Source organism: Osmerus eperlanus, chromosome 9 (genome assembly GCF_963692335.1).
Source record: "Osmerus eperlanus chromosome 9, fOsmEpe2.1, whole genome shotgun sequence".
Classification (NCBI taxonomy): domain Eukaryota; kingdom Metazoa; phylum Chordata; class Actinopteri; order Osmeriformes; family Osmeridae; genus Osmerus; species Osmerus eperlanus.
Genome location: NC_085026.1, coordinates 1683508 through 1705869, shown reverse-complemented (window position 1 = coordinate 1705869; position 22362 = coordinate 1683508). Strand labels below are relative to the sequence as shown.

At 46.1% G+C, this 22362-nt stretch overlaps 2 protein-coding genes across 2 annotated transcripts in view; both read right to left on the bottom strand.

Moving 5' to 3' along the window:
- Positions 1–14615, bottom strand: part of atr (ATR serine/threonine kinase) — a 33459-nt gene extending 18844 nt beyond the window's left edge. Inside the window, exons 1-22 of the mRNA XM_062468797.1 lie at positions 14429–14615; positions 14160–14251; positions 13913–14065; positions 12423–13354; positions 12235–12341; positions 11882–12067; positions 10697–10851; positions 10365–10517; positions 9892–10090; positions 9341–9594; positions 7636–7832; positions 7428–7528; positions 6935–7106; positions 6364–6519; positions 5949–6143; positions 5404–5499; positions 5207–5296; positions 4975–5070; positions 3766–3896; positions 3379–3522; positions 3120–3213; positions 2816–2941 (exon numbers count right to left, since the gene is read on the bottom strand). Coding sequence (XP_062324781.1) covers positions 2816–2941; positions 3120–3213; positions 3379–3522; positions 3766–3896; positions 4975–5070; positions 5207–5296; positions 5404–5499; positions 5949–6143; positions 6364–6519; positions 6935–7106; positions 7428–7528; positions 7636–7832; positions 9341–9594; positions 9892–10090; positions 10365–10517; positions 10697–10851; positions 11882–12067; positions 12235–12341; positions 12423–13354; positions 13913–14065; positions 14160–14251; positions 14429–14484 — 3885 coding nt within the window. The 5' untranslated portion in view covers positions 14485–14615. The remainder of the gene's footprint in view (positions 1–2815; positions 2942–3119; positions 3214–3378; positions 3523–3765; positions 3897–4974; positions 5071–5206; positions 5297–5403; positions 5500–5948; positions 6144–6363; positions 6520–6934; positions 7107–7427; positions 7529–7635; positions 7833–9340; positions 9595–9891; positions 10091–10364; positions 10518–10696; positions 10852–11881; positions 12068–12234; positions 12342–12422; positions 13355–13912; positions 14066–14159; positions 14252–14428) is intronic.
- A 426-nt stretch (positions 14616–15041) lies between these two features.
- LOC134026412 (plastin-1-like) lies at positions 15042–21965 on the bottom strand. The gene is made up of 16 exons (XM_062469155.1): positions 21764–21965; positions 21227–21314; positions 20662–20822; positions 20177–20306; positions 19917–20049; positions 19738–19819; positions 19487–19652; positions 19206–19348; positions 18995–19090; positions 18641–18836; positions 18070–18148; positions 17835–17949; positions 16683–16816; positions 16234–16357; positions 15965–16098; positions 15042–15673 (listed from the first exon to the last, which is right to left on the bottom strand). The coding sequence occupies exons 2-16, from the start codon at positions 21294–21296 to the stop codon at positions 15535–15537; spliced, it is 1902 nt and encodes a 633-aa protein (XP_062325139.1). The 5' UTR covers positions 21297–21314; positions 21764–21965; the 3' UTR covers positions 15042–15534.
- Between the last annotated feature and the right edge of the window lie 397 nt (positions 21966–22362).

Here is a 22362-nt window from a genome sequence, read left to right as displayed (position 1 = left end):
GCAGACGCTCTTACCCAGAGCGACTTAAAGTAAGTACAGGGACATTCCCCCGAGGCAAGTAGGGTGAAGTGCCTTGCCAAAGGACACAACGTCAGTTTGCATGACCGGGAATCGAACTGGCAACCTTCGGATTACTAGCCCGATTCCCTCACCGCTCAGCCACCTGACTCCCTCAGCTACCTGCGTCGGGAGAAAGTGCAAGTTAGCTAGCTAATACCAAAACAAATTACTAATAATTTAGATCTATAATATGTCTGTCACAATTGTATTCGTAATGGCAATTAGCTATAGAATATTCACAAGAATGTTAATGATAAAAACATGGTTAACCACCAACTTAAAAGTTCGCTATCGCTAGCTAGTTAGGAACTGTATCAAGCAAGATAGCTTCATTTATCTGTCTAATTTCTTGTCAGAATCTGGAAAGAGATTTCCAACTACCTTATTTTGTGATGAACAGTCAAATATGTATATAACATCAACTTTTTATTTCAGAAAGAAAGTATTGTGTGTAGTTAAATTTTTAGATAGTTGCAGCACTCAACCTTAAAATACGTTGTGTGTACTATAATACTTTTGCTAATAGCTCATTTCTGATATAATCTTCAGACTGCATACATTACGTTAAACACGCAAGAGCCTGTAGGGATTGTAAGACTTCAGTTCACTGAAGCACGCGCCTGCGCTGTACTGGGTTCCCTTTACGCCGCGGAGAAGAAGTTGCCCCCCCCCCCCCATTGTCATTGTATAATTCGCACCCTGGTTAACAACACATTCTTCTGTGGTGTGATGAACTTAACGCCCTGAGAATAGTTTAAGTCAGGTCAAAAGGGGGATAAGGTTGAGAGGTTGTAAATTGTTAGCAGAAGGCTTTAGGTGGCCTTCTATCTGTTGACCTAAGGTGCTGACTGCCCTGTGGGATAGGTTGTCCTTGGAGGATGGGTGAAGCATCTTAAATGGCCTTCTATCTATACGATGGAGATTAGTTCAACCAGGGGAGTATATCTGGAGACATGAAATCTGGGGTGATTTAAGGGTTAATGGTTTTTGGATTGGTTAACTAAACTGAGGTTTATGACTCCCTGACCTAGAGGATCTTTGGACATTAGGGCCTGGTTTTGGCTGTCACTACAGTATATTGTACTCTTTAAGGGAGTCAGGGGGGGGCAATCACAGAAGACATGGGACAGCTACTTTGATTGACTATTGATTGATTGTTTTGTGATGTTACAAGTTTATATAAGGCTGTATGTTTATGATGTTCAGCAACACTCTGTCGAACGACTATTACAGATGTCCTCCGTTATGACTGGTCGCAGAGTGCTCTGTTTGCTAATGTACCATACAAAATAAATAAATTGTATTCCACCGGCATCTTGACTATTCAAAGTACACAGTATCGTCAGAATTTCCACCACAGGGGACAGGACAACTTCACCGCATCAAAGGGATCAGATGGCTGAGTGGTTAGGGAATCGTGCTATTAATCAGAAGGTTGCTGGTTCGATTCCTGGCAGTGCAAAATGTGTCCTTGGGCAGGACATTTCACCCTACTTGCCTCGGGGGGAATGTCCCTGTACTTACAGTAAGTCGCTCTGGATAAGAGTGTCTGCTAAATGACAATGTAAATGTAAAATGATGGACGGGGCCATGTACCGTCAAATCTTGGGTGAGAACCTCCTTCCCTCAGCCAGGGTATTGAAAATGGGTCGTGGATGGGTATTCCAGCATGACAATGACCCCAAACACACAGCCAAGACAACAACGGAGTGGCTTAAGAAGAAGCACTAGGGTCAAAGGTCCTGGAGAGGCCTAGCCAGTCTCCAGACCTTAATCCCATAGAAAATCTATGGAGGGAGCTGAAGGTTCAAGTTGCCAAATGTCAGCATTGAAACCTTAATGACTTGGAGAAGATCTGCAAAGAGGAGTGGGACAAAATCCCTCCTGAGATGTGTGCAAACCTGGTGGCCAACTACAAGAAACGTCTGACCTCTATGATTGCCAAAAATGGTTTTGCCACCCAGGAATTAGTCAAGTTTTGCAGAGGGGTCAACTACTTATTTCCCTCATTAAAATGCAAATCATTGAAAAACATTTTCGATTCATTTTCGATTTATTTTCGATTTTGTTGTTGTTATTCTGTTTCTCACTGTTCAAATAAACCTACCATTAAAATGATAGACTGATCATTTCTTTGTCAGTGGGCAAACTTACAAAATCAGCAGGGGATCAAATAATTTTCCCCTCACTGTGTGTGTGTGCATGAATGTGAGCATGTGTTTTTATGTTGACTTTATGTGTGTAAGGCAGAGTTTCTGGGTACATGTACAGCTTGTGTCTCGGTAAGGTCAAGAGGTCATGCAGCGAGGCCCCCTCTGAGCAGAATATAGCATGCAGTCCAGACAGTGGGGAGACAGTAAGGAAAATCATGTACAAATAGGGCTTATGTGATTAACGACCACTTCACCTGCTGAACGTTCTAGTGTGTCAATACACTGACCACTGAAGACCCGTTAAGGAAGCAATTCTGTGCATTCGATATCTGTACTGTCCAACTCATGTATTTAAGCACGATTGAGAGACAGAGTTTTCACTCATGCCATCAGTTCGTCTTGAACTGATTGTTTGATCCGGGCCGCTTGACTAATAAACCAAAGTCAACTCCTTTCCTTTGTCATGACTCCTTCCGGCCTGCCTTCTCCAGAATTTACATCTTATCAGTGTGTGTGTGTGTGCATGTGTTTTTATGTTTACTTTGTGTGTATGTGTGTGTGTGTGAGTGAGTGCATGCGTGTGTGTGTGTGTGTGTGCATGCCTGGTTACTGTGCATCATGTCCCTCAAGCTGGTGAGAGCGTGGATCCTGACGTCCACATTCTCGTGCTGCACGGCCTTCATGGAGCGCTGCAGGGCTGCAGCCAGGTCACTGCTCCTAGACGTCAGCTACAGGGACGATCATCATCATCATCAGACCATCATCATCAGACCATCATCATCAGACCATCATCATCAGACCATCATCATCAGACCATCATCATCAGACCATCATCATCAGACCATCATCATCAGACCATCATCATCAGACCATCATCATCAGACCATCATCATCAGGGTGCCAGACCTTTTTGTACTCGTCCAGAACAGCGTGGATGTCCTTAAGCTCAGGGTGGTCCGGCAGGAAATAGATCTCATGCAGATGATCCTGAACCTCTTCTCTGTACGACACCAGGAAAGAGGGCGGGAACGTGTGTGTTTGCATGCGAGCATGTGTATGTGTTGGTAAGAACATGTGAGTGTGTGTGTGTATAAGAACGTGTTTGTGTTTATAAGAACGTGTGTGTGTGTGTTTATAAGAACGTCCACGTGCATCTGTGTGGTACCTGTTGTCCAGTATGAAGTAGCTGATGATGGCAGCTGTCTCTCTGGGCTGGAGGGGGATGAGTGGGAGGAGGGCCACGATCACATGACTCAGTAGAGGCCCCAAGTGGGTGGGGTCAACACTCTTCACAAAACACTCCCACGTCCTGACCGCACAGAGCAGGAAGTGGACCCGGAAAAAAAAGATTAAATACAAGATGTGTTTGTAAATATAAAAAGATAGTAAGAAAGACTGATAGAAAAATGGTGTGTGTGTTTACAAGGTAAGAGGAAAATAAATAAATAAGTGTTTGCGAAGATATCGAAAGTGCAAGAATGCGCTGGAGGAAACACGTTTGTCGTCACATGTCCTTCTGTCCTCCGGAATGCGTGTGTGCATGTGTACTGACTGGCAGCAGAGCAGAGGGAAGTCGTCTCGGTATCTCAGGCCTGTGCGGAGGGTTGTCATCATCTTCACCCTCACTGAGCTGATGTGTTTGGGTCCCATGAGACGCATCAGAGCCATCAGACTGGTCAGGACCTACACACACACACCCCCCCACACACACCTCAACAGATTACGTCCACGCCAGTGAGTTGTTCACCGTATACAGATGCAACTTCACTTGGAGGAACAGAAGAACGCAGGCTAATCCGTGTATCATTCGTTCTTTCATTTTTCAATTGATAAACCAAAAACCAAAACTCCCAAATTATTCGTTTTTCCGTTATTCAATTGAGAAACCAAAAACGAGAAACCAAAAACGATTGTTTTTCTTGTTATTCAATTGAGAAACCAAAATCCAAAAACCAAATCCAAAAACGGGGCACTGACCGAAAATGATTTAGAAATTGTGTTTTTGGTGACCCGGAAGTTGTTACTCATACGCCCGTTGGCTGCGCGCAGTTTGCAGTGTAACCAGAGCGAGAAACCATGGAAACGAGCGTCCACCAGAAAACACAAGGAAGAATGTAGATAGATCCCAAACTTGAAATGGAATGTTTGCACTTTCAGTGTATATTTTGTTGTATGTATTGTACTTGTGTTTTTCATGCCAACAATGTTAATAAAATGATCAAATGCATTCAGTGGCACTCATAATTTCTCTTATTTTCACCGAAAATGTGGTTAGTGGAAATTCTGATTGTTACCATAGCCACATTGGCTGGTGATCAAAAAAGTTAATTTACAATCCTGATGACAACCGAAAAAATCGGCAGGACCTTCCAGGTTAGCTATTTTGCCTATAAACCCAGCGCTGCGCTAAGAGCCACTTTGAGTAACAGTGGTGTCGACACCATGGCCGCACGTTTTGTTCCTCTAAACAATATAAAAGTCCATGATTGTTTGAGTAGGCTATCTAGATTAAGAGACATTAGTGGAATACACGAAGAAGTCATTTGGGTCACAAGTTCCGGGTCACCCAAAACAACATTTCTAAATCATTTTCGGTCAGTGCCCCGTTTTTGGATTTGGTTTTTGGATTTTGGTTTCTCAATTGAATAACAAGAAAAACAATCGTTTTTCGTTTCTCGTTTTTGGTTTCTCAATTGAAAAATGAAAGAACGAATGATACACGGATTCAGGCTCCTCCAGGCGTTCCTCACACTCCACCCACCATCTTCTTGCGGTCCTTCTCCCCAGCGCTGGAGCTGAGCAGCTGCATGTTGAAGAACGCCAGGATGCCCAGGAGCTTGGGCTGCAAGTAGTCAGCCTGGGGGAGAAGGAGGGGGGGGGGAGACTTCTGTAAGATAAGATTGTATCCTGTCTACCTGTGAGGAGGAATATACCTGCGTTACCTATGGGGATCTGAGTGGGTAAAGTCCTGAGTGGGCTGATTGCGTCATTACCATTCGCCCGGGGGTTGTGATGTCCCGCGGCCCCTGGTACGGGTCGTCGTTAGAGGCGAAGGAGGCGAGGATGGCCAGCCCGTTAAACACCTACACACACAGGAACGAATAACAACAGTGTCAACCTGACAACGTTTGTTTGTGTGCATGTGAGAGGTTGTGTGCGAACGGTACGTGATGCTCGTGTGTGTTCAGACCTGTTGGTAGTGCTCTCCAAGGCGTAGGAGCAGCTCGTTGTGGAGTCCTTGAAAATCCTGCCTCAGCAGAGATCCAAGCTCGATCTCTGTCTCGCTCTGAGCACACACAGTACACATTATTATCTTATCATTGTCGTTAACAAGCAAATGCCTGATTTCCGTTAACATCACATAGGCTACAATGAGTTAGGTAGTGGAAGGTCAGGGGTCAGGGTATGTGATACCTGAGGGTAGTGGAAGGTCAGGGGTCAGGGTATGTGATACCTGGAGGTAGTGGAAGGTCAGGGGTCAGGGTATGTGATGCCTGGAGGTAGTGGAAGGTCAGGGGTCAGGGTATGTGATACCTGGGGGTAGTGGAAGGTCAGGGGTCAGGGTATGTGATGCCTGGAGGTAGTGGAAGGTCAGGGGTCAGGGTATGTGATGCCTGGAGGTAGTGGAAGGTCAGGGGTCAGGGTATGTGATACCTGGGGGTAGTGGAAGGTCAGGGGTCAGGGTATGTGATACCTGGGGGGTAGTGGAAGGTCAGGGGTCAGGGTATGTGATACCTGGAGGTAGTGGAAGGCTCTCTCCAGCTCCTCCTTGGTGCAGGAGCACACCAGGTGGCTGAAGATGTACTTGAAGTTGTTGATGAGGATCTCTCGGCGGTTTGCTTTCAGCTCATTGGCCAGTGTACGTATGAGGGCAGAGCCAGTGGCACTGGCCTTAGCTGCCAAGTATGGTAGGAGAACCTGGAGAGTTCGCTGCACGCACACACACACACACACGTACGTACGTACGTGAATACGTACACACCCAGAAACTACAGAAAGGTTTTTCAGCCCAATGTGTTGCACCTCTCTAGAACCCTAAAAACCCTGAAAGTTACCCCAAGATTATAATGTGTTTTGTGATAACAAGTGTGTGTGTAATCTACAGCGGATGTGTGTGTACGTTAGTGTCTTAGCATGTGTGTGTGTGTACCGTGAGGAAGCGGTGCAGGTCTGGGAAGTCGAAGGCATGTGCAACTTGAGACAGGATGTCCAGAGCTAGCTCTCTCTGATTGGCTGACTCGCTGCTCTGTTCCGGAGTGTTCCTCAAGGCAGTCACATGACGTGAGTGCAGCGACTCAACCAGGAACTAGAGTGAGAGAGAACAACAAACCAGTGTTATCTTTCAGACTGCCACTGTGCGTTCAGACAGCGGCAGGAGCACCACATCAGAAAGTCTCTCTATGAATTCTCAATGATGACCAGAGATGACCATGTGTTGTTGTTAACCTTTGGCTAGTATGCACTTGTTAGACTGGGTTAGTCTGTACTGGTTAGACTTGGTTAGCATGCTATGATAAGTCTGTACTGGTTATACTGGGTTGCGTGCTATGGTTAACCTGGCTTTGTACGTACTGTACTAGTTAGCCTTTGAACTGGTTGAATTGGGCAAAATGCAGAGTCTACTAGTAGTGACTCTGGATTAGTTTCTATACATTTGCTTAGATCAGCTGGTAATTTGCTATGAGGAAAAGGTTCTCTGAGGATTCTATTTTTTTTCCGACCTGGCAGACAGGGTTCTTGTACTGGCTGAAGAGCGTCTGCAGTTTGAGGCTCTTGGCTGTGGCCAGGGCCCGGATCTGGGTGTAGGCAGCTACAGACACGGGGGAGGACTTGGACAGCAGACAGTGGAGTAGCCTCAACAGGGAGAAGGACACCAAGCTACCCTGAGCTGCCCTGGGGGAGGGAGAGAGTGGAGGAGGGGAAAGGGAGGCAGGAAGTAGGGAAGGAGGGAAGGAAAGTGAGAGAAAGGGAATGGAGGGGAGAGAGTGAGGAAGGGAGGGAGAGAAAAAGAGAATAGGGGATAAAGTGAAAGAGGGAAGGAGGAAAGGCATGGAGGAGAGAAGAAAGGAGAAAGAGGGAGGAAGAGTAGGAAAGAGAAAATGGAGGGGGAGGAGGAGGAAGAGAAGGGAAAAACAGAAGGAGGGGGGAGAAAAAAAGTGAAAATCATGTCAAATCAAAAACAGTCCCCTACTTCTGCCCGTGTGTGGATACTACCTGCCAATCTCTCCGGTGGTGAGGATGAGAGTGCTGCGTAGCTCATCATCTCTGTTAAGCTTAGCGTTTGTGAACGCCTCCTTTAGGCGACACACCAGGAGCTGAGTGGAGAAGCAGCCACACAGACACAGCCAATCAGCTGAGAGATCACCTTTCAGAAGTGTCCTGGAAAACTGTCATGGCGTCCTCACGGTCAGACAGAACTTACCTCACTGAGGAGACCCTGGTCAGGATTTGAGGATGCATCGGCCAGTAAGAAGCGCACTGATTGGCTGAAGAGTGTTCTGATCTTTGGCTCTGGATCCTCCATCAGACCAATCAGGGCGCACAGGACAGCCTGCGAGTCGCTGTCTCCGCCCCCTAGGTTCACATGCTGACAGAGGTGTGGCAGCGCTTCCACAAAAGCTAGGACACAGACCAACACACGTTACAACATACACACAAAACCAGTATTGCACATTACTGAAATTATACATAAAAAAAGCATATATATATAAAGATTGAAAAAGAATGACATATAAATACATAATTTAAGAAGGGCGCAGAATGTACGTGATCAGAAAATAACTAGAGAATAACCCAAAAATGTCCATACACACAACTTCCACAAAACTACTGGAACATTTATTATTTAATATTTAGCCAGCTAGTACTGCAGTGGCAGCCTCGTCTGGCAGCCTCGGCGCACGAAGACTCGGTCGAACAAAGACAGGGAGTCTACCTGCGGGAGTCCACTGAGGATGGCCGACGAGGCCGGATCACCTCTTCTGATAAGTATCACCCTATCTGTATTGTTCTATTATATCTAGAACATATTCATAGCTAGCATGTGTTTCTTCAGCATTCCCGTTCATTACACCACTTGCAGGCGTAGGTATGTCACAAAGTATATACGGTCCACTTCTAACCTTCACTACCTATCCAGATCTCCTCCACCTGCCCTCTCTCTTTCTATAGGGCTCTGGAACTGCCAGTCTGCTGTGAACAAGGCAGACTTCTTGAGGCCTGCCTCACAGCCATCTCCGCCTGGATGCACCACCTCCAGCTGAACCTCGCCAAAACAGAACTTCTCATCATCCCAGCCAAACCCTCCATCTCCCACAACCTCTCAATCACCCTGGGATCTGCGACGGTGACCCCTTCATCCTCTGCCAGGAACCTTGGGGTTACCATGGATGACAAGCTCTCCCTCACCAGCCCGCCTGGTCTTCAATCTACCCAGACGCTCCCATGTTACCCCGCTCCTCATGTCCCTCCACTGGCTTCCCATCACGGCCCGTATCAGATTCAAGACCATGGTACTGACCTTCCGAGCGGTGAACGGGACTGCACCCGACTACATCAAGTCTCTCCTCCAGCCTTACACCCCCCCCCCCCCCACCCCCCCCGCCACCTACGGTCTTCTTCTGACAACCGTCTGGTGGTCCCACCTCTCAAGAGCGCCCGCTCCCAACCCAAGCTCTTCTCCTGTCTGGCCCCCCAATGGTGGAATCACCTCCCCACCTCCATCAGAGACACTGACTGTCTCCCCACCTTCAAAAAAAGGCTCAAGACACACTTGTTCCGGGAGTACAACGGTACTTAGGAATGATTTGCTGGACCTGATGTTAGTTTCCTCCAGGAAAACAATGACTCTTATTGAGGGACTTGTTGCCTGTTGCAATGTATGATTCATGTTTTGGCTACCCACAATGGCCGCGTTTCCAGCGCTAAGGGCTTCTTAGGAGCACTCTGTTGAAGCGCTCCTAAGAAGGGGCTCCATTTGGGGCTACGAGATAGCCCCAAATGTTTTTGGGGCTATCTCGTTGTTTATGATCATTGACCTATGCACTTTTGTAAAGCTCTCTCTTGGAAGTCGTTTTGGATAAAAGCATCTGCTAAATGAATAAATGGAAAATGGAACACACACACACCCTGTTTGACGCTGCAGTGTGTCTGAGGGTGGAGCAAAGGCAGGAGGGGTCTGATGACATCGGCTTTCAGGGTCACTGTTTTCCCAGCATGCTCCGTAGACAAACTGAGGCCGGAGCAGAGGATTGTAGGTAGTGTTGAGAGTTCCGTGTGAATGACAGTGAGCTGGGAACTCCCTGATTGGACACAGGTCAGTTGACCGGCTATCCTCGCGAGCTCCGCCTTCACCAGGTTAGAGCTGTCGTCAAGTGTCTTCCTAGAAACAAGCATGTTTGTTTACAAAATGTTTACATCATTTAATCATCCTCATCGGCCTTTAGTATTCTGTGCATGTACTGTACGTGTATGTATATTTGTGTATGTGTGAGTGTACATCTCTATATACAACTACTGTATATGTTAAATAGTGTGTTTGTGTGTATACAGTAACTGTGTGTATGTGTGGGTATATACATGGGTGTGTGTTCACTCACAGCAGGATAGGGTATTTGAGGTGTGTGTGTGTCCACTCACAGCAGGGTGGTGTGTATGAGGTGTGTGTGTGTTCACTCACAGCAGGGTGGTGTGTATGAGGTGTTGGTGACGGGCTTCCAGGTGATGCAGTAGGAGAGGGAAGGCTCTGGCGGCCCCAGCTCTCACACCCTCATGTTCACTCTGCAACGCCCGCGAGAACACACACACGCGCCACGTCTCACACACGCCTCTCCGCAGCAGCGCTAGCAGGAACACGCACTCTGCGTGGACCTGTGGGGCTGCACGCACACACACTTCTATAGCAACAGCTGGTATATCTAACAACAGAGCTGATGTCTCTAGCAACATATCTGGTATCTCTAGCACCAGCGCTTGTATCTCTAGAACCAGCGCTTGTATCTCTAGCAGCGCAGCTAGTATCTCTAGCAGCATCTAGAAACAGAGCTGTTATCTCTAACAGCAAAGCTGGTATATCTAGAAACAGATCTTATCTCTATAAACAAAACTGGTATCTCTAGAAAGAGAGCTGGTATCTTTGTGATGAGGACTTACAAAAGCAGGAGGCCAGGTTTTGAGCCAGACTGGGAAGACTAGAGGGGAATGCTGCGCTCTGATAGGCCGGGGAAGACACTTGCTCCCACACCCAGGGGAGGGACAGCAGTGCACACACACTCTGCTGCAGGCACTCCTTCTCTGGGGTGTTCACTGGGGGGGGGGGGGGGGGGGGGAGAGAGAGAGAGAGAGAGAGAGAGAGAGAGAGAGAGAGAGAGAAGGGCAATAGTGAGAGAAACAGAGAAGAGGGATAGAGAGATAAAGTGTGCGCGAATGTACGCGTGTGTGTGAATGTATATGTGTGTATGTGTAAATGTGTGCTTTCCTCTTACTGGTAAGATAGAGGATGGAATCCAAGACCCTGACTATGACCTGGAAGGCAGGCTGCATGTGAGGGGAACCAGTCCTCATGGCTTTCAAGATGGACTGGCAGGTCTGCAGGGTCTGGCCCAGAGTGTCAGCTGACACCCAGAGGAGGGGAGAGGGGCTGGGGGGGAAACACAGCAGGACAGCAGGAGAGGAGAATAGGTACAGTAAGTGAAAAGTTGCTGGTATCCTATGAAGAGTGTGCGTGTGGGGGGGAGGGTGGGGTTACACGAGAGAATGTGTGTGTGTGGGTGGGTGTTAGGGTTGGGCAGTCTGACGAGGACACTGGTAATTTGGCTGAAACCATTGCGGTGTATTTTTCTGGATATTTAAATGGTAATATATGATATTTTGTATACGTATGTTCTTTTGCAAATCGAAACACGGTTTTGAGTAACTGATCAGATAAGTTTTCGGATCAGCAAAAAAGGAGACAAATTTGACTTTGCTTTCCATTTATTGAGACTTAAATGATGCAGGAGGTTTTCAAGTTCTTACAGTCCTCCGCTACCCATCACTGTCAATGCGTTAATACCTCTGTATATTATAATCGTAACCCTTGTGTTATCTTCGGGTCATTCTGACCCATCAGTCATTGTGACCCACCGTTGTATTGCGACAACTTTACCGCATAGTGAGGAATTTTCTTTTAACCGTTGGGCTGTCTCAGACCCCCCACATTGCGAAGGTTAAAAGAAAATGCTATTTATTTGTTTTTGTATTGGGTAAAATTGGGTAAACACAACGATGGTTCGTTGTGAACCTTTGGGTCATGTGACCCGAAGGCAGCACAAGGGTTAAATATTATTATCGCAAGCATCCTGGATTGATTCGTCGGGATTCAACATGCCTCCTTCACAAAAAAAACTTGCTTGTTGTTCTATCAGCAGATCCACAATAACATGCACACTTAAGTCCTGGTTAAGTAAGTGGTCGGAGATAATTCGCACAAGATTTAGGGAATTCCAGGGATCCGATTTAGGGAATTCCAGGGATCCGTACACATCACGGATCAACTGTGCTCAGTTATACCACTACCACCAATTGAAGCAGTGATGGCTGTCAATAGGAAAATGTGTTCCTATCATCCAACCATAGTGTGTGTCTGTTGTAAAAGAGTGTGTGTGTGTGTGTGTGAGAGAGAGAGAGACCTGGTGGGAGAGTAGCAGAGGCCTGCAAGGTGTAGAATGAGTCCTAGGCCCTTCAGGGTGGTGAGGGTGGTCTGGGGGTCAGGGTCAAGGTCAGGATCAAGGTCAGGGTCCAGAGAGGTCAGCAGCTCCTGCAGTCTGCTGCTGACAGCTGCCCACACGTCGCTCCGCACACACATGTCCACCTCTCTGGAAACACACACACACACTGAATTAGGTCTGCATAAAACGAAGGGGTGAGAAGACACATGACGCTGAACCTGAAACGATGCTACAGTCACAGTTTACACAGTGAGAACTTTTAGCATGATCATCTGACCTTTGACCTGTGGTAAACGTGCAGACAGGTAACCTACGTCTGGGGGGTTTTGGAGATCCTGGGTCTCTTGGCAACGGTCTCCCCCTCCGGCGTTACAATGGCAACCTCGGCTTTCAGAGCGGCGTGGAGAAACCCCTCAACGCACTGCAACACGCAGGAGCGGGTGTGAAACGCCTAGACATGCAGTGTGTGTGTGACACAAAGTGTATGTGTGTGTGTACTTACCTCAGCCTGTGTCTCTGTGCCGATACTTTGTGTGAGAGCTCTGCAGACTTCCACACACCTCTGTCTCCTCAGGGCCGGGGCGCTCTCGTATCCAGGGGCGACAGAGAGCAGGAAATCGAAGAGCAGACACAGCGATTGGCTGATCTCGGCACCGAGCCCCACCCTCTTCCCCCCTAATACACACACTTGCTCCAACAGTAGAGCCAGGTGAGCACGCTCAAAGCAGGGGACTGTGTATGCGGGGTCGAGTTTGTGGAAGCCCTCTACAGGTCTGAAAATGCAGCTTGTCAATTTGAAAAGTTCTCCGCCATAGGGTTGCTGTTCTACTGGTGGGTGTGAGAGTTTGTGGAAGTGTGTGTGCAGCACATAAAGGAAGGCTGTAAAGAACTCCTGGCCCCGCCTCTTGGGAAATCCCCCAAGCTCCACCAAAGTCCTCAGCATCACCATGGTGACCCTCCTCAGCCTGACCGTGCCATTGGCCAGGACAGAGCAGGCGGTGTCCCAAGCCACGCCCACGTCACGATGAGACGTGACACCCCTTAGGATGTCGGTCAGAACGTCTAGTGTCACGGCAACCAGGGTCTCCATGGCAGCGGGGCCCGAGAGGAGGAGAGGCGAGGGGGTGAGGTAGGCAGAGGCGTCATGAGGAGACACAGAGAAGCGCTGTAGCGTCGCAGGCCACAAGGTGTGTGTGTGTGTTCCGGAGAGAGGTGCGTGTTTCCCAGCTGTGAGTCTGTGTGTGGTGAGAATGTTGCCAAGGTCCTGGGCCAATCCCAGCAGCTCCTGTGCGAGGGAGCTGAAGGTGATTGGGGCTCGGGTTCGGAGCGTGTGCAGTAGGGAGCAGAGCACAGCGGTGATGCGTCCGTGGATGATATTACAGTCTGGGGCTGCCGCCACTCTCAGGAGTCTGCTGACAACCCACCTGCTGAATTCTGGAGTAGAAGAGAAAACAGAGGAGAGGAGGTGAAGAGGAGAGGAAAGAGGGATAGAGGATGGAGAGAGGAGAGAGATGGAGAGAAGCAAAAAGAGGAGGATGGAGAGGAGAGAGAAGTAGAGGGGAAATGGAGAGGAGGGGAGAAAAGGAGAGGGTGGGATAGACGATGGAGAGAGAAGGGGAGCAGAACGAGGAGGATGGAGAGGAGAGAGAACAGGACAGAGGAAATGGAGAGAAGAGGAAAGAGAAAAAGGAATGAAGAAGAGTAAAAGAATGGAGAGGAGCGAGGGAGAGAGGGGAAAAGGAGAGAGACGAGTGAAGATGAGAAAGAGATGGAGAGAGGAATGGAGAGGAGTAGAGGGATGAGGAACGAGGAGGGAAAATATAAAGTGGAGAGGATATGGACAACAAAAGTGTGGGACAGAGAGCAGAATGGAGAAAGGAGAGTGGTTGGAGATGTAGACAGACAGGTGTGACATTATACAGAATATAAATTGACTATGTATCCATGACTACATTAACACTTTCTATCATGTCTGTCAGGCGGGTTCTTTACCGACACTGCTCTTCTCAGAGTCCTTATAATGAACAGGATGACAGGCAGGGTTAACGAACATCAGGGAAGAAGACTTTATAATGTGCTGTACGAAGTCTAGCAGCATTACACACGCCGGCTCCGAGCTGGACTTCTTACTTAACTCCAAAGCCACTGCAATGAATACACACACTGTTTGAATTCGACTCAATTACAATGCAATACTGTGTTCCAATTTCCAGGACATAAAACGTGACTGTTCACCTACCGACGTTAACATCTGTCAGTATCCTGTCTATAAACTGACACAGTATTTGCCGTGGTTTCTGGACGACCATATTGTAGTCCGCTGCGTTGGCACTGTAAAGTATCACACACTATTTATTGTATTCACAACAACGTGTAGGATTTCCCACTACTTGGTTTGCTAGAGGATCATCTAGTTTGTATAAATTTTTATTGTATTGTTATGACCGTGCTGTAGATGCGAACCCGGTTAGCTTAGCTATCTTTGAGCTATCGAGGCTTAAGACTCACCTCGCAAGCTCTTGAAGAGCAGGTATCATAGCAGACATTTCTAAACCCTCCATCATTACACCAGGGATGTTGAGGAAAGCAGGACAATAACACCACGTTATTCAAATAAATCAGTGCTGCCAAACAGTGTTGAGAAATGTTAAGCTCCTGTCTTTCGAAAACTTTCGCTCCAAAGTGACGTTGTTTAGGTATGGTGAAGTCCCAGGTTCAATCTTCATCCGCACCCGCAAGACAAAAGGCGTCCTCTAGCGGTCAAGATGTTAAGATAGTTATTATCATATGGGATCAAAAAAGGGGCAATTATATTAGGCACGTGGGAAACAATTTTGCATCTATAGAAAAGTTTTTCATCTGTTAAAAAGTTTTGGCCAAAAATATTTTGCATAGGCAAAACGTTTTGACACATGCACACAATATTTCCATAGATACCAAACTTTTTTTACAGATGCAAAAAATATTTCTATGGATGATAAACCCTTTCACTCATATAAAATATATTTGTCCCTTATTTGATCCCACATTCTCACGAGGTTATCACATCACTAGTGACAAAAGTATATTCTCAATTAACACTGTTACTGAGCAACTGCAAGAAATAATGGCAATGCAGAAATTCATTTTTTGGGTGAATCAGTTTAATAATATAGGTGATACATAACATCTAGTTACTGGAATGTTACTGTTAGAGCAGATGTGTGCGCACATTTAGCAAATAGCCTGTCGGTGACATTTGGAGGAAGGTGCAACATTTCTTCTATGTCAATGCATGGAATATTTATACATTTAACAGCTTTTTAAATTATTGATCATACATGGACATAATCACATATGTACTGTATACATAGTTAATAGGTAAACAAAGTAAGAGAGAAAAGAAGACAGAAAGAAAGAGATAGAAAGAGATAATGAAGAAAGACAGAGAGCCAATAAAGATGGAGGGTGGAGAGAGAAAAAGTGCTCAGTCATAAAGTAGACCTAACCTTTAAAATTAAAAAAATTCAACCTTTAGACTTAAGTCACATGTTGTTTATTACTAAAAAGAGAAGTTTCAGATAGATAGGCCTGAGTGGCTAGGGTGGGGCTGCCAGTGAGTCAGTGCAAGTGGTTTAGCGGTCTGCCTTCTTTAGGCCACGCCCCATGAGGCAGGCAAACACCGTCAATACCATCTTAGGTTTCACCTCCACCAGGTCTTCAGGCAGGGCGTAAACACGTGCTCCAATCTTACGGGCCACAGAGATTGCATACCTGGGGGTGGGAGGAAGGGAGAGCGAGGGAGAGAGAGAGAGAGAGACAGAGAGAGAGAGGACAGAGAGAGGACAGAGAGAGAGAGAGAGAGAGAGAGAGAGAGAGAGAGAGAGAGACAGAGAGAGAGGACAGAGAGAGAGAGAGAGAGGGAGAAAGAGAGAGAGAGAGAGAACAAGGTTTAAAGGAAAGGGAGTTTAAGTTTAAGGTTAACGGCAAAATCTAACTAGTTTAAGTGGTCTGTATCTGAGTTAGTGTTCAGGGTCAGAGATTAAAAGGTAAAAGTTTGTTTACTTGGCATTGTTGAGTTTATCGTCATTGCTCAGCTCTCCATTCTCTCCTCTATTCACCATCTCCTGCTTGACGGCGTTTGCAGCGATGGTGTCAATCAGGTCCAGCACTGGCAGACTGGTACTGATTCTCTTGTCCTGCAGGGGACAGGAAATGGGTTTACCGCAACAGGCACACGCAAATGCACACTGCACATACATACATATATATTATCACACATACATTCTGTACATACACATGCATACAGTATATCAAGACACATATGCCCACACCTTAAAGCTGCTAATTTGAGTGTCCTTGCGTCCTTCAGTGAGGGTGGAGTTGACCCAGCCAAGGATGACCTGGTCTCCAACCTTTTCTCCATCCCCCAAGTCTGACAACACCTGCACTGTGTACCTGATAGAGGAGAGGAGAGGGAGAAGATGAGGGGAGAGGAGAAAAGAGGAGAGTAGAAGAGAGACAGAAAGAGAAACAGGGAGTCCGAGTTGGACAGAGACAGAGTCAGAGAGGAAGACAGAGAGAGAGAGAGAGAGAGAGAGAGAGAGAGAGAGAGAGAGAGAGAGAGAGAGAGAGAGAGAGAGAGAGAGAGAGAGAGAGAGAGAGAGAGAGAGAGAGAGAGAGAGGGAGAGAAGGAGAGAGAGAGAGAGCAACACATTTAGGTGTATACTGTACATAGAGAGGAACAAAACAGATAATGTGAGATCTGTGTTTTGTGCTGTACCTTCTCATGAGCTGCCACACCAGAGCCAGGGTGTGCATGGGGCTTCCCTCATTTAGATTTTCTCCTCCAATGCCCACAAGGGAAAAACGGGCCTTCCCGCGACCCAGATCCACAGCATAATTACAGTTCTCCAACTGGGTCCGAAACACCCCAAAAAAATGTAATTTAGAACATAGGGAGAATATAGCTCAGTGGTTGGAGCACTTGACCTGGCATGTTCAAATCCCCCCTGTACTGTATGTCGCTTTGGATAAAAGCATCTGCATACATTATTGTCACGAATAATAGCACATAGTGTGAGTCTTAGTGTCTGTGTGCAGGGCTTAATTTGAGCCGGAACACGCCGGAACATGTTCCGGCACCTCCGACGTTGGATCGGGAACCTTTTTTATTGGATACAGTACCTCCTGTGTCACTAAGAAAAATTATTCACCTAAATGAAAAGAATAATTACTGTTTGTGTAGTGTTCAATGTTGTTATCTGTCTTGTTAGTCTTTATTGGCCATTGCAGTTCCACAAAAATCTTGTGTTTGCATTTTCAATGCGTTTTGAGGTGAATGTTCAGCTTAAGACAGAGGGGAGGCACTTCAAGTGACACTTGCGCTTGTTCTGGTTGAGTAGGCTAGCTGTTAGCCTCGTTTCGTTTCGCTTGTAAAAACTATTGTTGCAGTGTATTTTTAAGGTGTCAGATGGCTGAGCGGTTAGGGAGTCGGGCTATTAATCAGAAGGTTGTTGGTTCGCTTCCTGGCCGTGCCAAATGACGTTGTGTCCTTGGGCAAGGCACTTGACCCCTACTTGCCTCGGGGGAATGTCCCTGTACTTACTGTAAGTCGCTCTGGATAAGAGCGTCTGCTAAATGTTAATGTATTTTTTTTTACATTTCTCACCCATGCAGTGCATGTTCTGAATTTAAAATAAACATTGCCCTGTTTACTGTAAACATTGGGGGTCGTGGCCTTGGCCAACACAGCACTTTACCCGTGCTTCGCTACTTTACAGTGCAATTTTGGGGGGGTTCCGTTACCTCCAACCCCCGTTTTGAGTTGCCGGATCCATCCCCCCTCTGCGCTCCGGGACCTCCCACTTTACAAATTAAGCACTGTCTGTGTGTATGTGTGAGTGTACATGAGTGAGGGTGTGTGTGTATTTACCTTCTTCATGTTAGTTCCAAGGGCAGGGTATGGGGGTTTGTTGACTTTCTTCCAGTCCACAGGAACATTCACTTTCTCATAAAGCTGCAGAATCACCAGTGCATCACACAGGTCACTGCAACACACACACATAAGCACATACAATTGTGAACATGCATTAACATTAACATAACCTGCATCATAGGAATAGTCAGTCAGCAAGATAAACAGCCAGACAGCCAGACAGACAGATTACCAGTAAAGGTGGTTAACATGTGGAGAAACTCCCAGTGAGTTCATCCAGTTCCGGAATGTTCTCTCCTCTCTGGACTCTCCTATAAGAACACCATACCATCAGCCAGACACTCTTCATTTTGAGGAATTATAGATTTATGAGAATACCTTGTAAAGCAAATCATCTATTCTGTGTCAAAGTTAATCAAAGTGTTTTATTGACCTTTTGCACAGATCACACAAGGTTTCTCTGGGCATTACAATTATTGTCTCTTAAAATTCCCTGCTACATATAACACTAAAACAAAAAGTTAATACAAGATTTTCTTTTTTAACATACCGGTCTATATATACATAAGACATTAACGGACAAATGTGCAAACATGCAATTAGCAGAGCCACAGTGTGAACAGTTGGTACAGTGCAAGAGGTACAAAAATTGTGTCAGAATATGTCAGTGTCACATTCATGTGTCATTCACAGTGTCTGGGAAAGTAAAGTGACAATAGCGGATGTGTAGCAGCAATCGTGGGAGGTGACTATTATCTGTGTTTGTTTGCGTGAGTGAGTGTGTGTGTGTGTGTGTTTCTGACCCTCTATCAGCGCTGTGTCAATGCCGTTGGTCTGTGTTATTCGCAAGGCAGGGTACATGTTGAACAGGTTGGCCACGAAGGCCATGTTGAGTTTGCTGTTGCCAGCGGTAACATCCTGGGCAGACACAAACTGCCTGCAGTCCAACTTGGCAGCCTGCTGCAACATCAGCTCAGCCCTGTGCTCGTAATCTCGCTCCTATGCAGACAAACACACACACACATTGTGAATACAAAAACACACACACACGCAAAAGCACACCCACCCACATAGAAAGCCTCGGTCAGTCCAGTCAGGTCTTGACCAAGACACACACATTTCTTTAGATACATGCACAACATTTGAGATGAACACACATTGAGGCCGGTCATGTCGATATCAATCTTCATCTCGTCATCTCCGTCTCCTTTAGGAGAGATCTGATCCAGCAGGTGGAAGTAGGCCCTGGAATCCTGCAGCACAGAAACACAAGTGATTAAACCTGTGTGTGATAATGTGTGTGTTTGTGCATGTGTGTTTTGGCACGTGTTTGCATTTGTATGTATGTGTGAGTGTGTGGCATCCTACCTTGATGTCCTCACTGAAGTTTTTGATTGTCTCAGTCCCGGCGTTGCCAAGGTGATAGTTGACCCAGCGCAGCAGTAGCTCCTCAGGTGACATGGACAGAAGGTGGTCAATCTCCTCCCCCTCTCCGAGCAGAACAATCAGAGCTGGATGCAAACCAGATCATTGATGAGGTTTGCATAACTCATAATTTATTGTGTGAAACGTTGAACTACATTGAACTAAATTGCACTAGGTTGTACTAGGTCACACTAGGTTATATGAGGTTAAAGGTGCACACTTACCTTCATTTCTGCTGATTTCAATGTCGGCAAACAAACCAATCTTGATGATCTGCCAAAGCAGCCCCAGAACCAAGTGGGGTTTCCCAGCCATCAGATCAGGAGCATCAATGTTCACAACAGTACAGCCTATAGCTGATGCTGAGTTCAGAGCCAGCACCAGATTCTCCTGCCGGTTGAAAGGAAAAAGTTTGAATGCGAAGGAAAAAGTGTGAGTATGTACTCAAAGTCCTAGTGAAGGAACATGTACTCACAGTCATGGTGAAGGTAGTCCGCTTCTTGGTGTTGATGACTCTTTCGTCAATGGTGTCTGGCTGAGAGAGATTTACCATCTTACTGAAGGAGAAAAAAGACAATAAACTCTCTTATCCAGCAAATAATCCCACAGAGGTACAGACAGGGGTGCATGTGTGTGTGTGTCTGTGTGTGTTACCAGAGCAGGATGCCATCGCGGACGGAGGTGAACAGGCTGTCGTTGTCAGGGTTCATGGGGAGCAGATGCTTGCAGTCCTCATCCTTCTCCAGAGCCTTGTTTATCCAGTTAACAAACGCCACCTTCTCCTCATCTAACATACACACACACACTTTATCCCACTGTCATATATATTTGAATAAGATACTGATGTATTGAGATCACTGGTCTGCTAGACTGGCACGCATAATTTATCTCTCACTTCCTCTTGAACTTATTACCTGAGTAAGAGTGCTGGGTTCCCTCACTGGAGATGTTGGACGTTCCTCCAAATGAACAAATGCCATCTCTCCTTGTGATGGTCTTTCTGAACGTCTCACTTAACTGTTTACTCTTTAGTTCCTGGTAGATCTACAGTTAACACACAATAGTGAGTGTACGTGTGTGTGTTTTAGTTTGTATGTGTTTGAAATATAAAAATGTGTATTCTTCCACCTTCCTTAAACTGTTTTTGTTTCCTTGTTTTGGAAGGATATGGGCATAAGACACCTGTTCTCCCAACTGTCACTAAACTTGTGATCTGATCTCCCTTTCCTCCACAGAACCAGTATGATCTAAGGTCATGAACAACCATTTACAGTATCTGCTGTATGTAAAATAATGTTTCAATACATCTTCAATACATCTGTGAGGTTGACTGAGAATGATGACATCACTATCAAAAGGGTGTAAAATGTGTTTGTGTGTTTGTGTGAGTATCTCTTACCGATACAAACTCCTCAAAGCTGATTTTCTCATCTTTGTTGGTGTCTCCAGCGATGAATATCTCTACTATCTCTCTGATCTTAAATCCAGGCAGAGAGAAGCTGGCTTCTCTAAACAGCTCCTCCAACTCAAAGTAACTCACATGTCCACTGTTGTCAATGTCTGCAAACACACACGTGCACAACCACACACGCACGTGTGTACATAGAAACCCAGAAATGTAATGAGGGTGAAATAATCTATTAATTTAGCCAATTTGAAGTAAGGGTCGATGGGATGAAATTGTGTGTGCATATGGGATGAAATTGTGTGTATATATGTTTTTTTGATTGTATGTTCTGCTAAATGAATGCATGACATTACATTACATTACATTAGAAGAAGAAAATAAAGACGGCTCTATGAGAGAAGAAACAGGGTTATCTAAAGCCTAACCATGGCTCAAGCTGTGTCAGCCGCTGACACTGTAGATAACCAGGAAACACCTTTGCCTAAGAAGAAGGCTTTGTGATTAGTCATAAACGTTCCAACATCAGTACATGTGTGTATGTGTGTGTTGCACTGACCAATCTTGTTGAAAGCTTCTCTAAGATCTTCCAAGTCCTCTCGGGAAATCTGAGTTATCCTGTTGTCCATGTTGGCCACTACCTATTCCTGAAAACAGATACATAGACCAACCGACATTTTACACTGTTAAATAATGGTACATACATTCTTTGAACAACATTGACAACACAACCACAACACAAAGAGCATAAGATGCATTGAAAATTATTTTACAGACAGAACTGTGTCAGAACCTTTGGAACAGAAGATATGGGCTGAGAGCATTCAAGAACACAATCTCTGACGACATTAGTTCACACAGGTTCTTTTGTGACAAACAGGAGCAAGCTAGTGGAGTAAATGGAGGGCATATTAAATGTATGTGATGGGATTCCCTCAGCTCATATCTTCTGTTCCAAAGGTTCTGTCACAAAACCTTCAGTCCGATGAAATAATAGAAGACAAATGACTAAAACAATTAAAAAACACATCTCAAAAAACACACACATTCCTGTGCATCAAGCTTATTTGACTCTTGCACTTCCTCATTACAATACCTTCATATAATCCTGTGCAGTACTGGATATCTTCCGTGTCCTGCTCAATTCTGAGAGTGTGTCCAACGATGGGGCTCTGGCTGGGGGTCAGTCAGCTCAGCTGGGCTGGGGGAGAGGTGGAGGTCTGGGCTGGGCTGGGAGGTTAAGGGAGATTCTGGGTAGACAGGACTGAGGCTGCCTGGGTGTCTCCGAAAGGGCTGTAGGTCTGGCTGTCTCTCTCAAACAGACCTTGACCCTGATGAATCCTAGGACAGGCGTGGCTCCTCAGCATACGAGTTAACATTTAACACATGTGACAGCTGTGTCATCTTGTTTTTGTCATTATGTTCGCACACAGGCACATGCACGCACACACGGACACACGCCAAACACACAGACATGGACACTGCGGCTCCACAGGTGTTTTATGTTTCTAGACATGTTTAAAACATGAGACTTGACTCCCCCCTGCCCTCCCAACCCCCACCCCTGCCACCTGTTAGAAAAAAACACCGTAACCTGATGCAGAACCAGCTACAACCCTTACATGAAACAGCCCCACTCTACTGCCACAAATACATATTTTTACAGCCACAGCCTTAAGTTGTTTTGGTTTCGTA

Bases quoted from the DNA above. Each gene is read 5' to 3' on its own strand.
- LOC134026412 (XM_062469155.1), bottom strand. From the start codon at position 21,296: ATGGACAACAGGATAACTCAGATTTCCCGAGAGGACTTGGAAGATCTT. The intron at 20,050-20,176 runs GTAATAAGTTCA...TGTGTATGTTAG, and splicing joins AACCCAGCACTCTTACTCAG to ATGAGGAGAAGGTGGCGTTT. The intron at 18,149-18,640 runs GTCAGAAACACA...GTGTTCTTATAG, and splicing joins TGACACAGCGCTGATAGAGG to GAGAGTCCAGAGAGGAGAGA.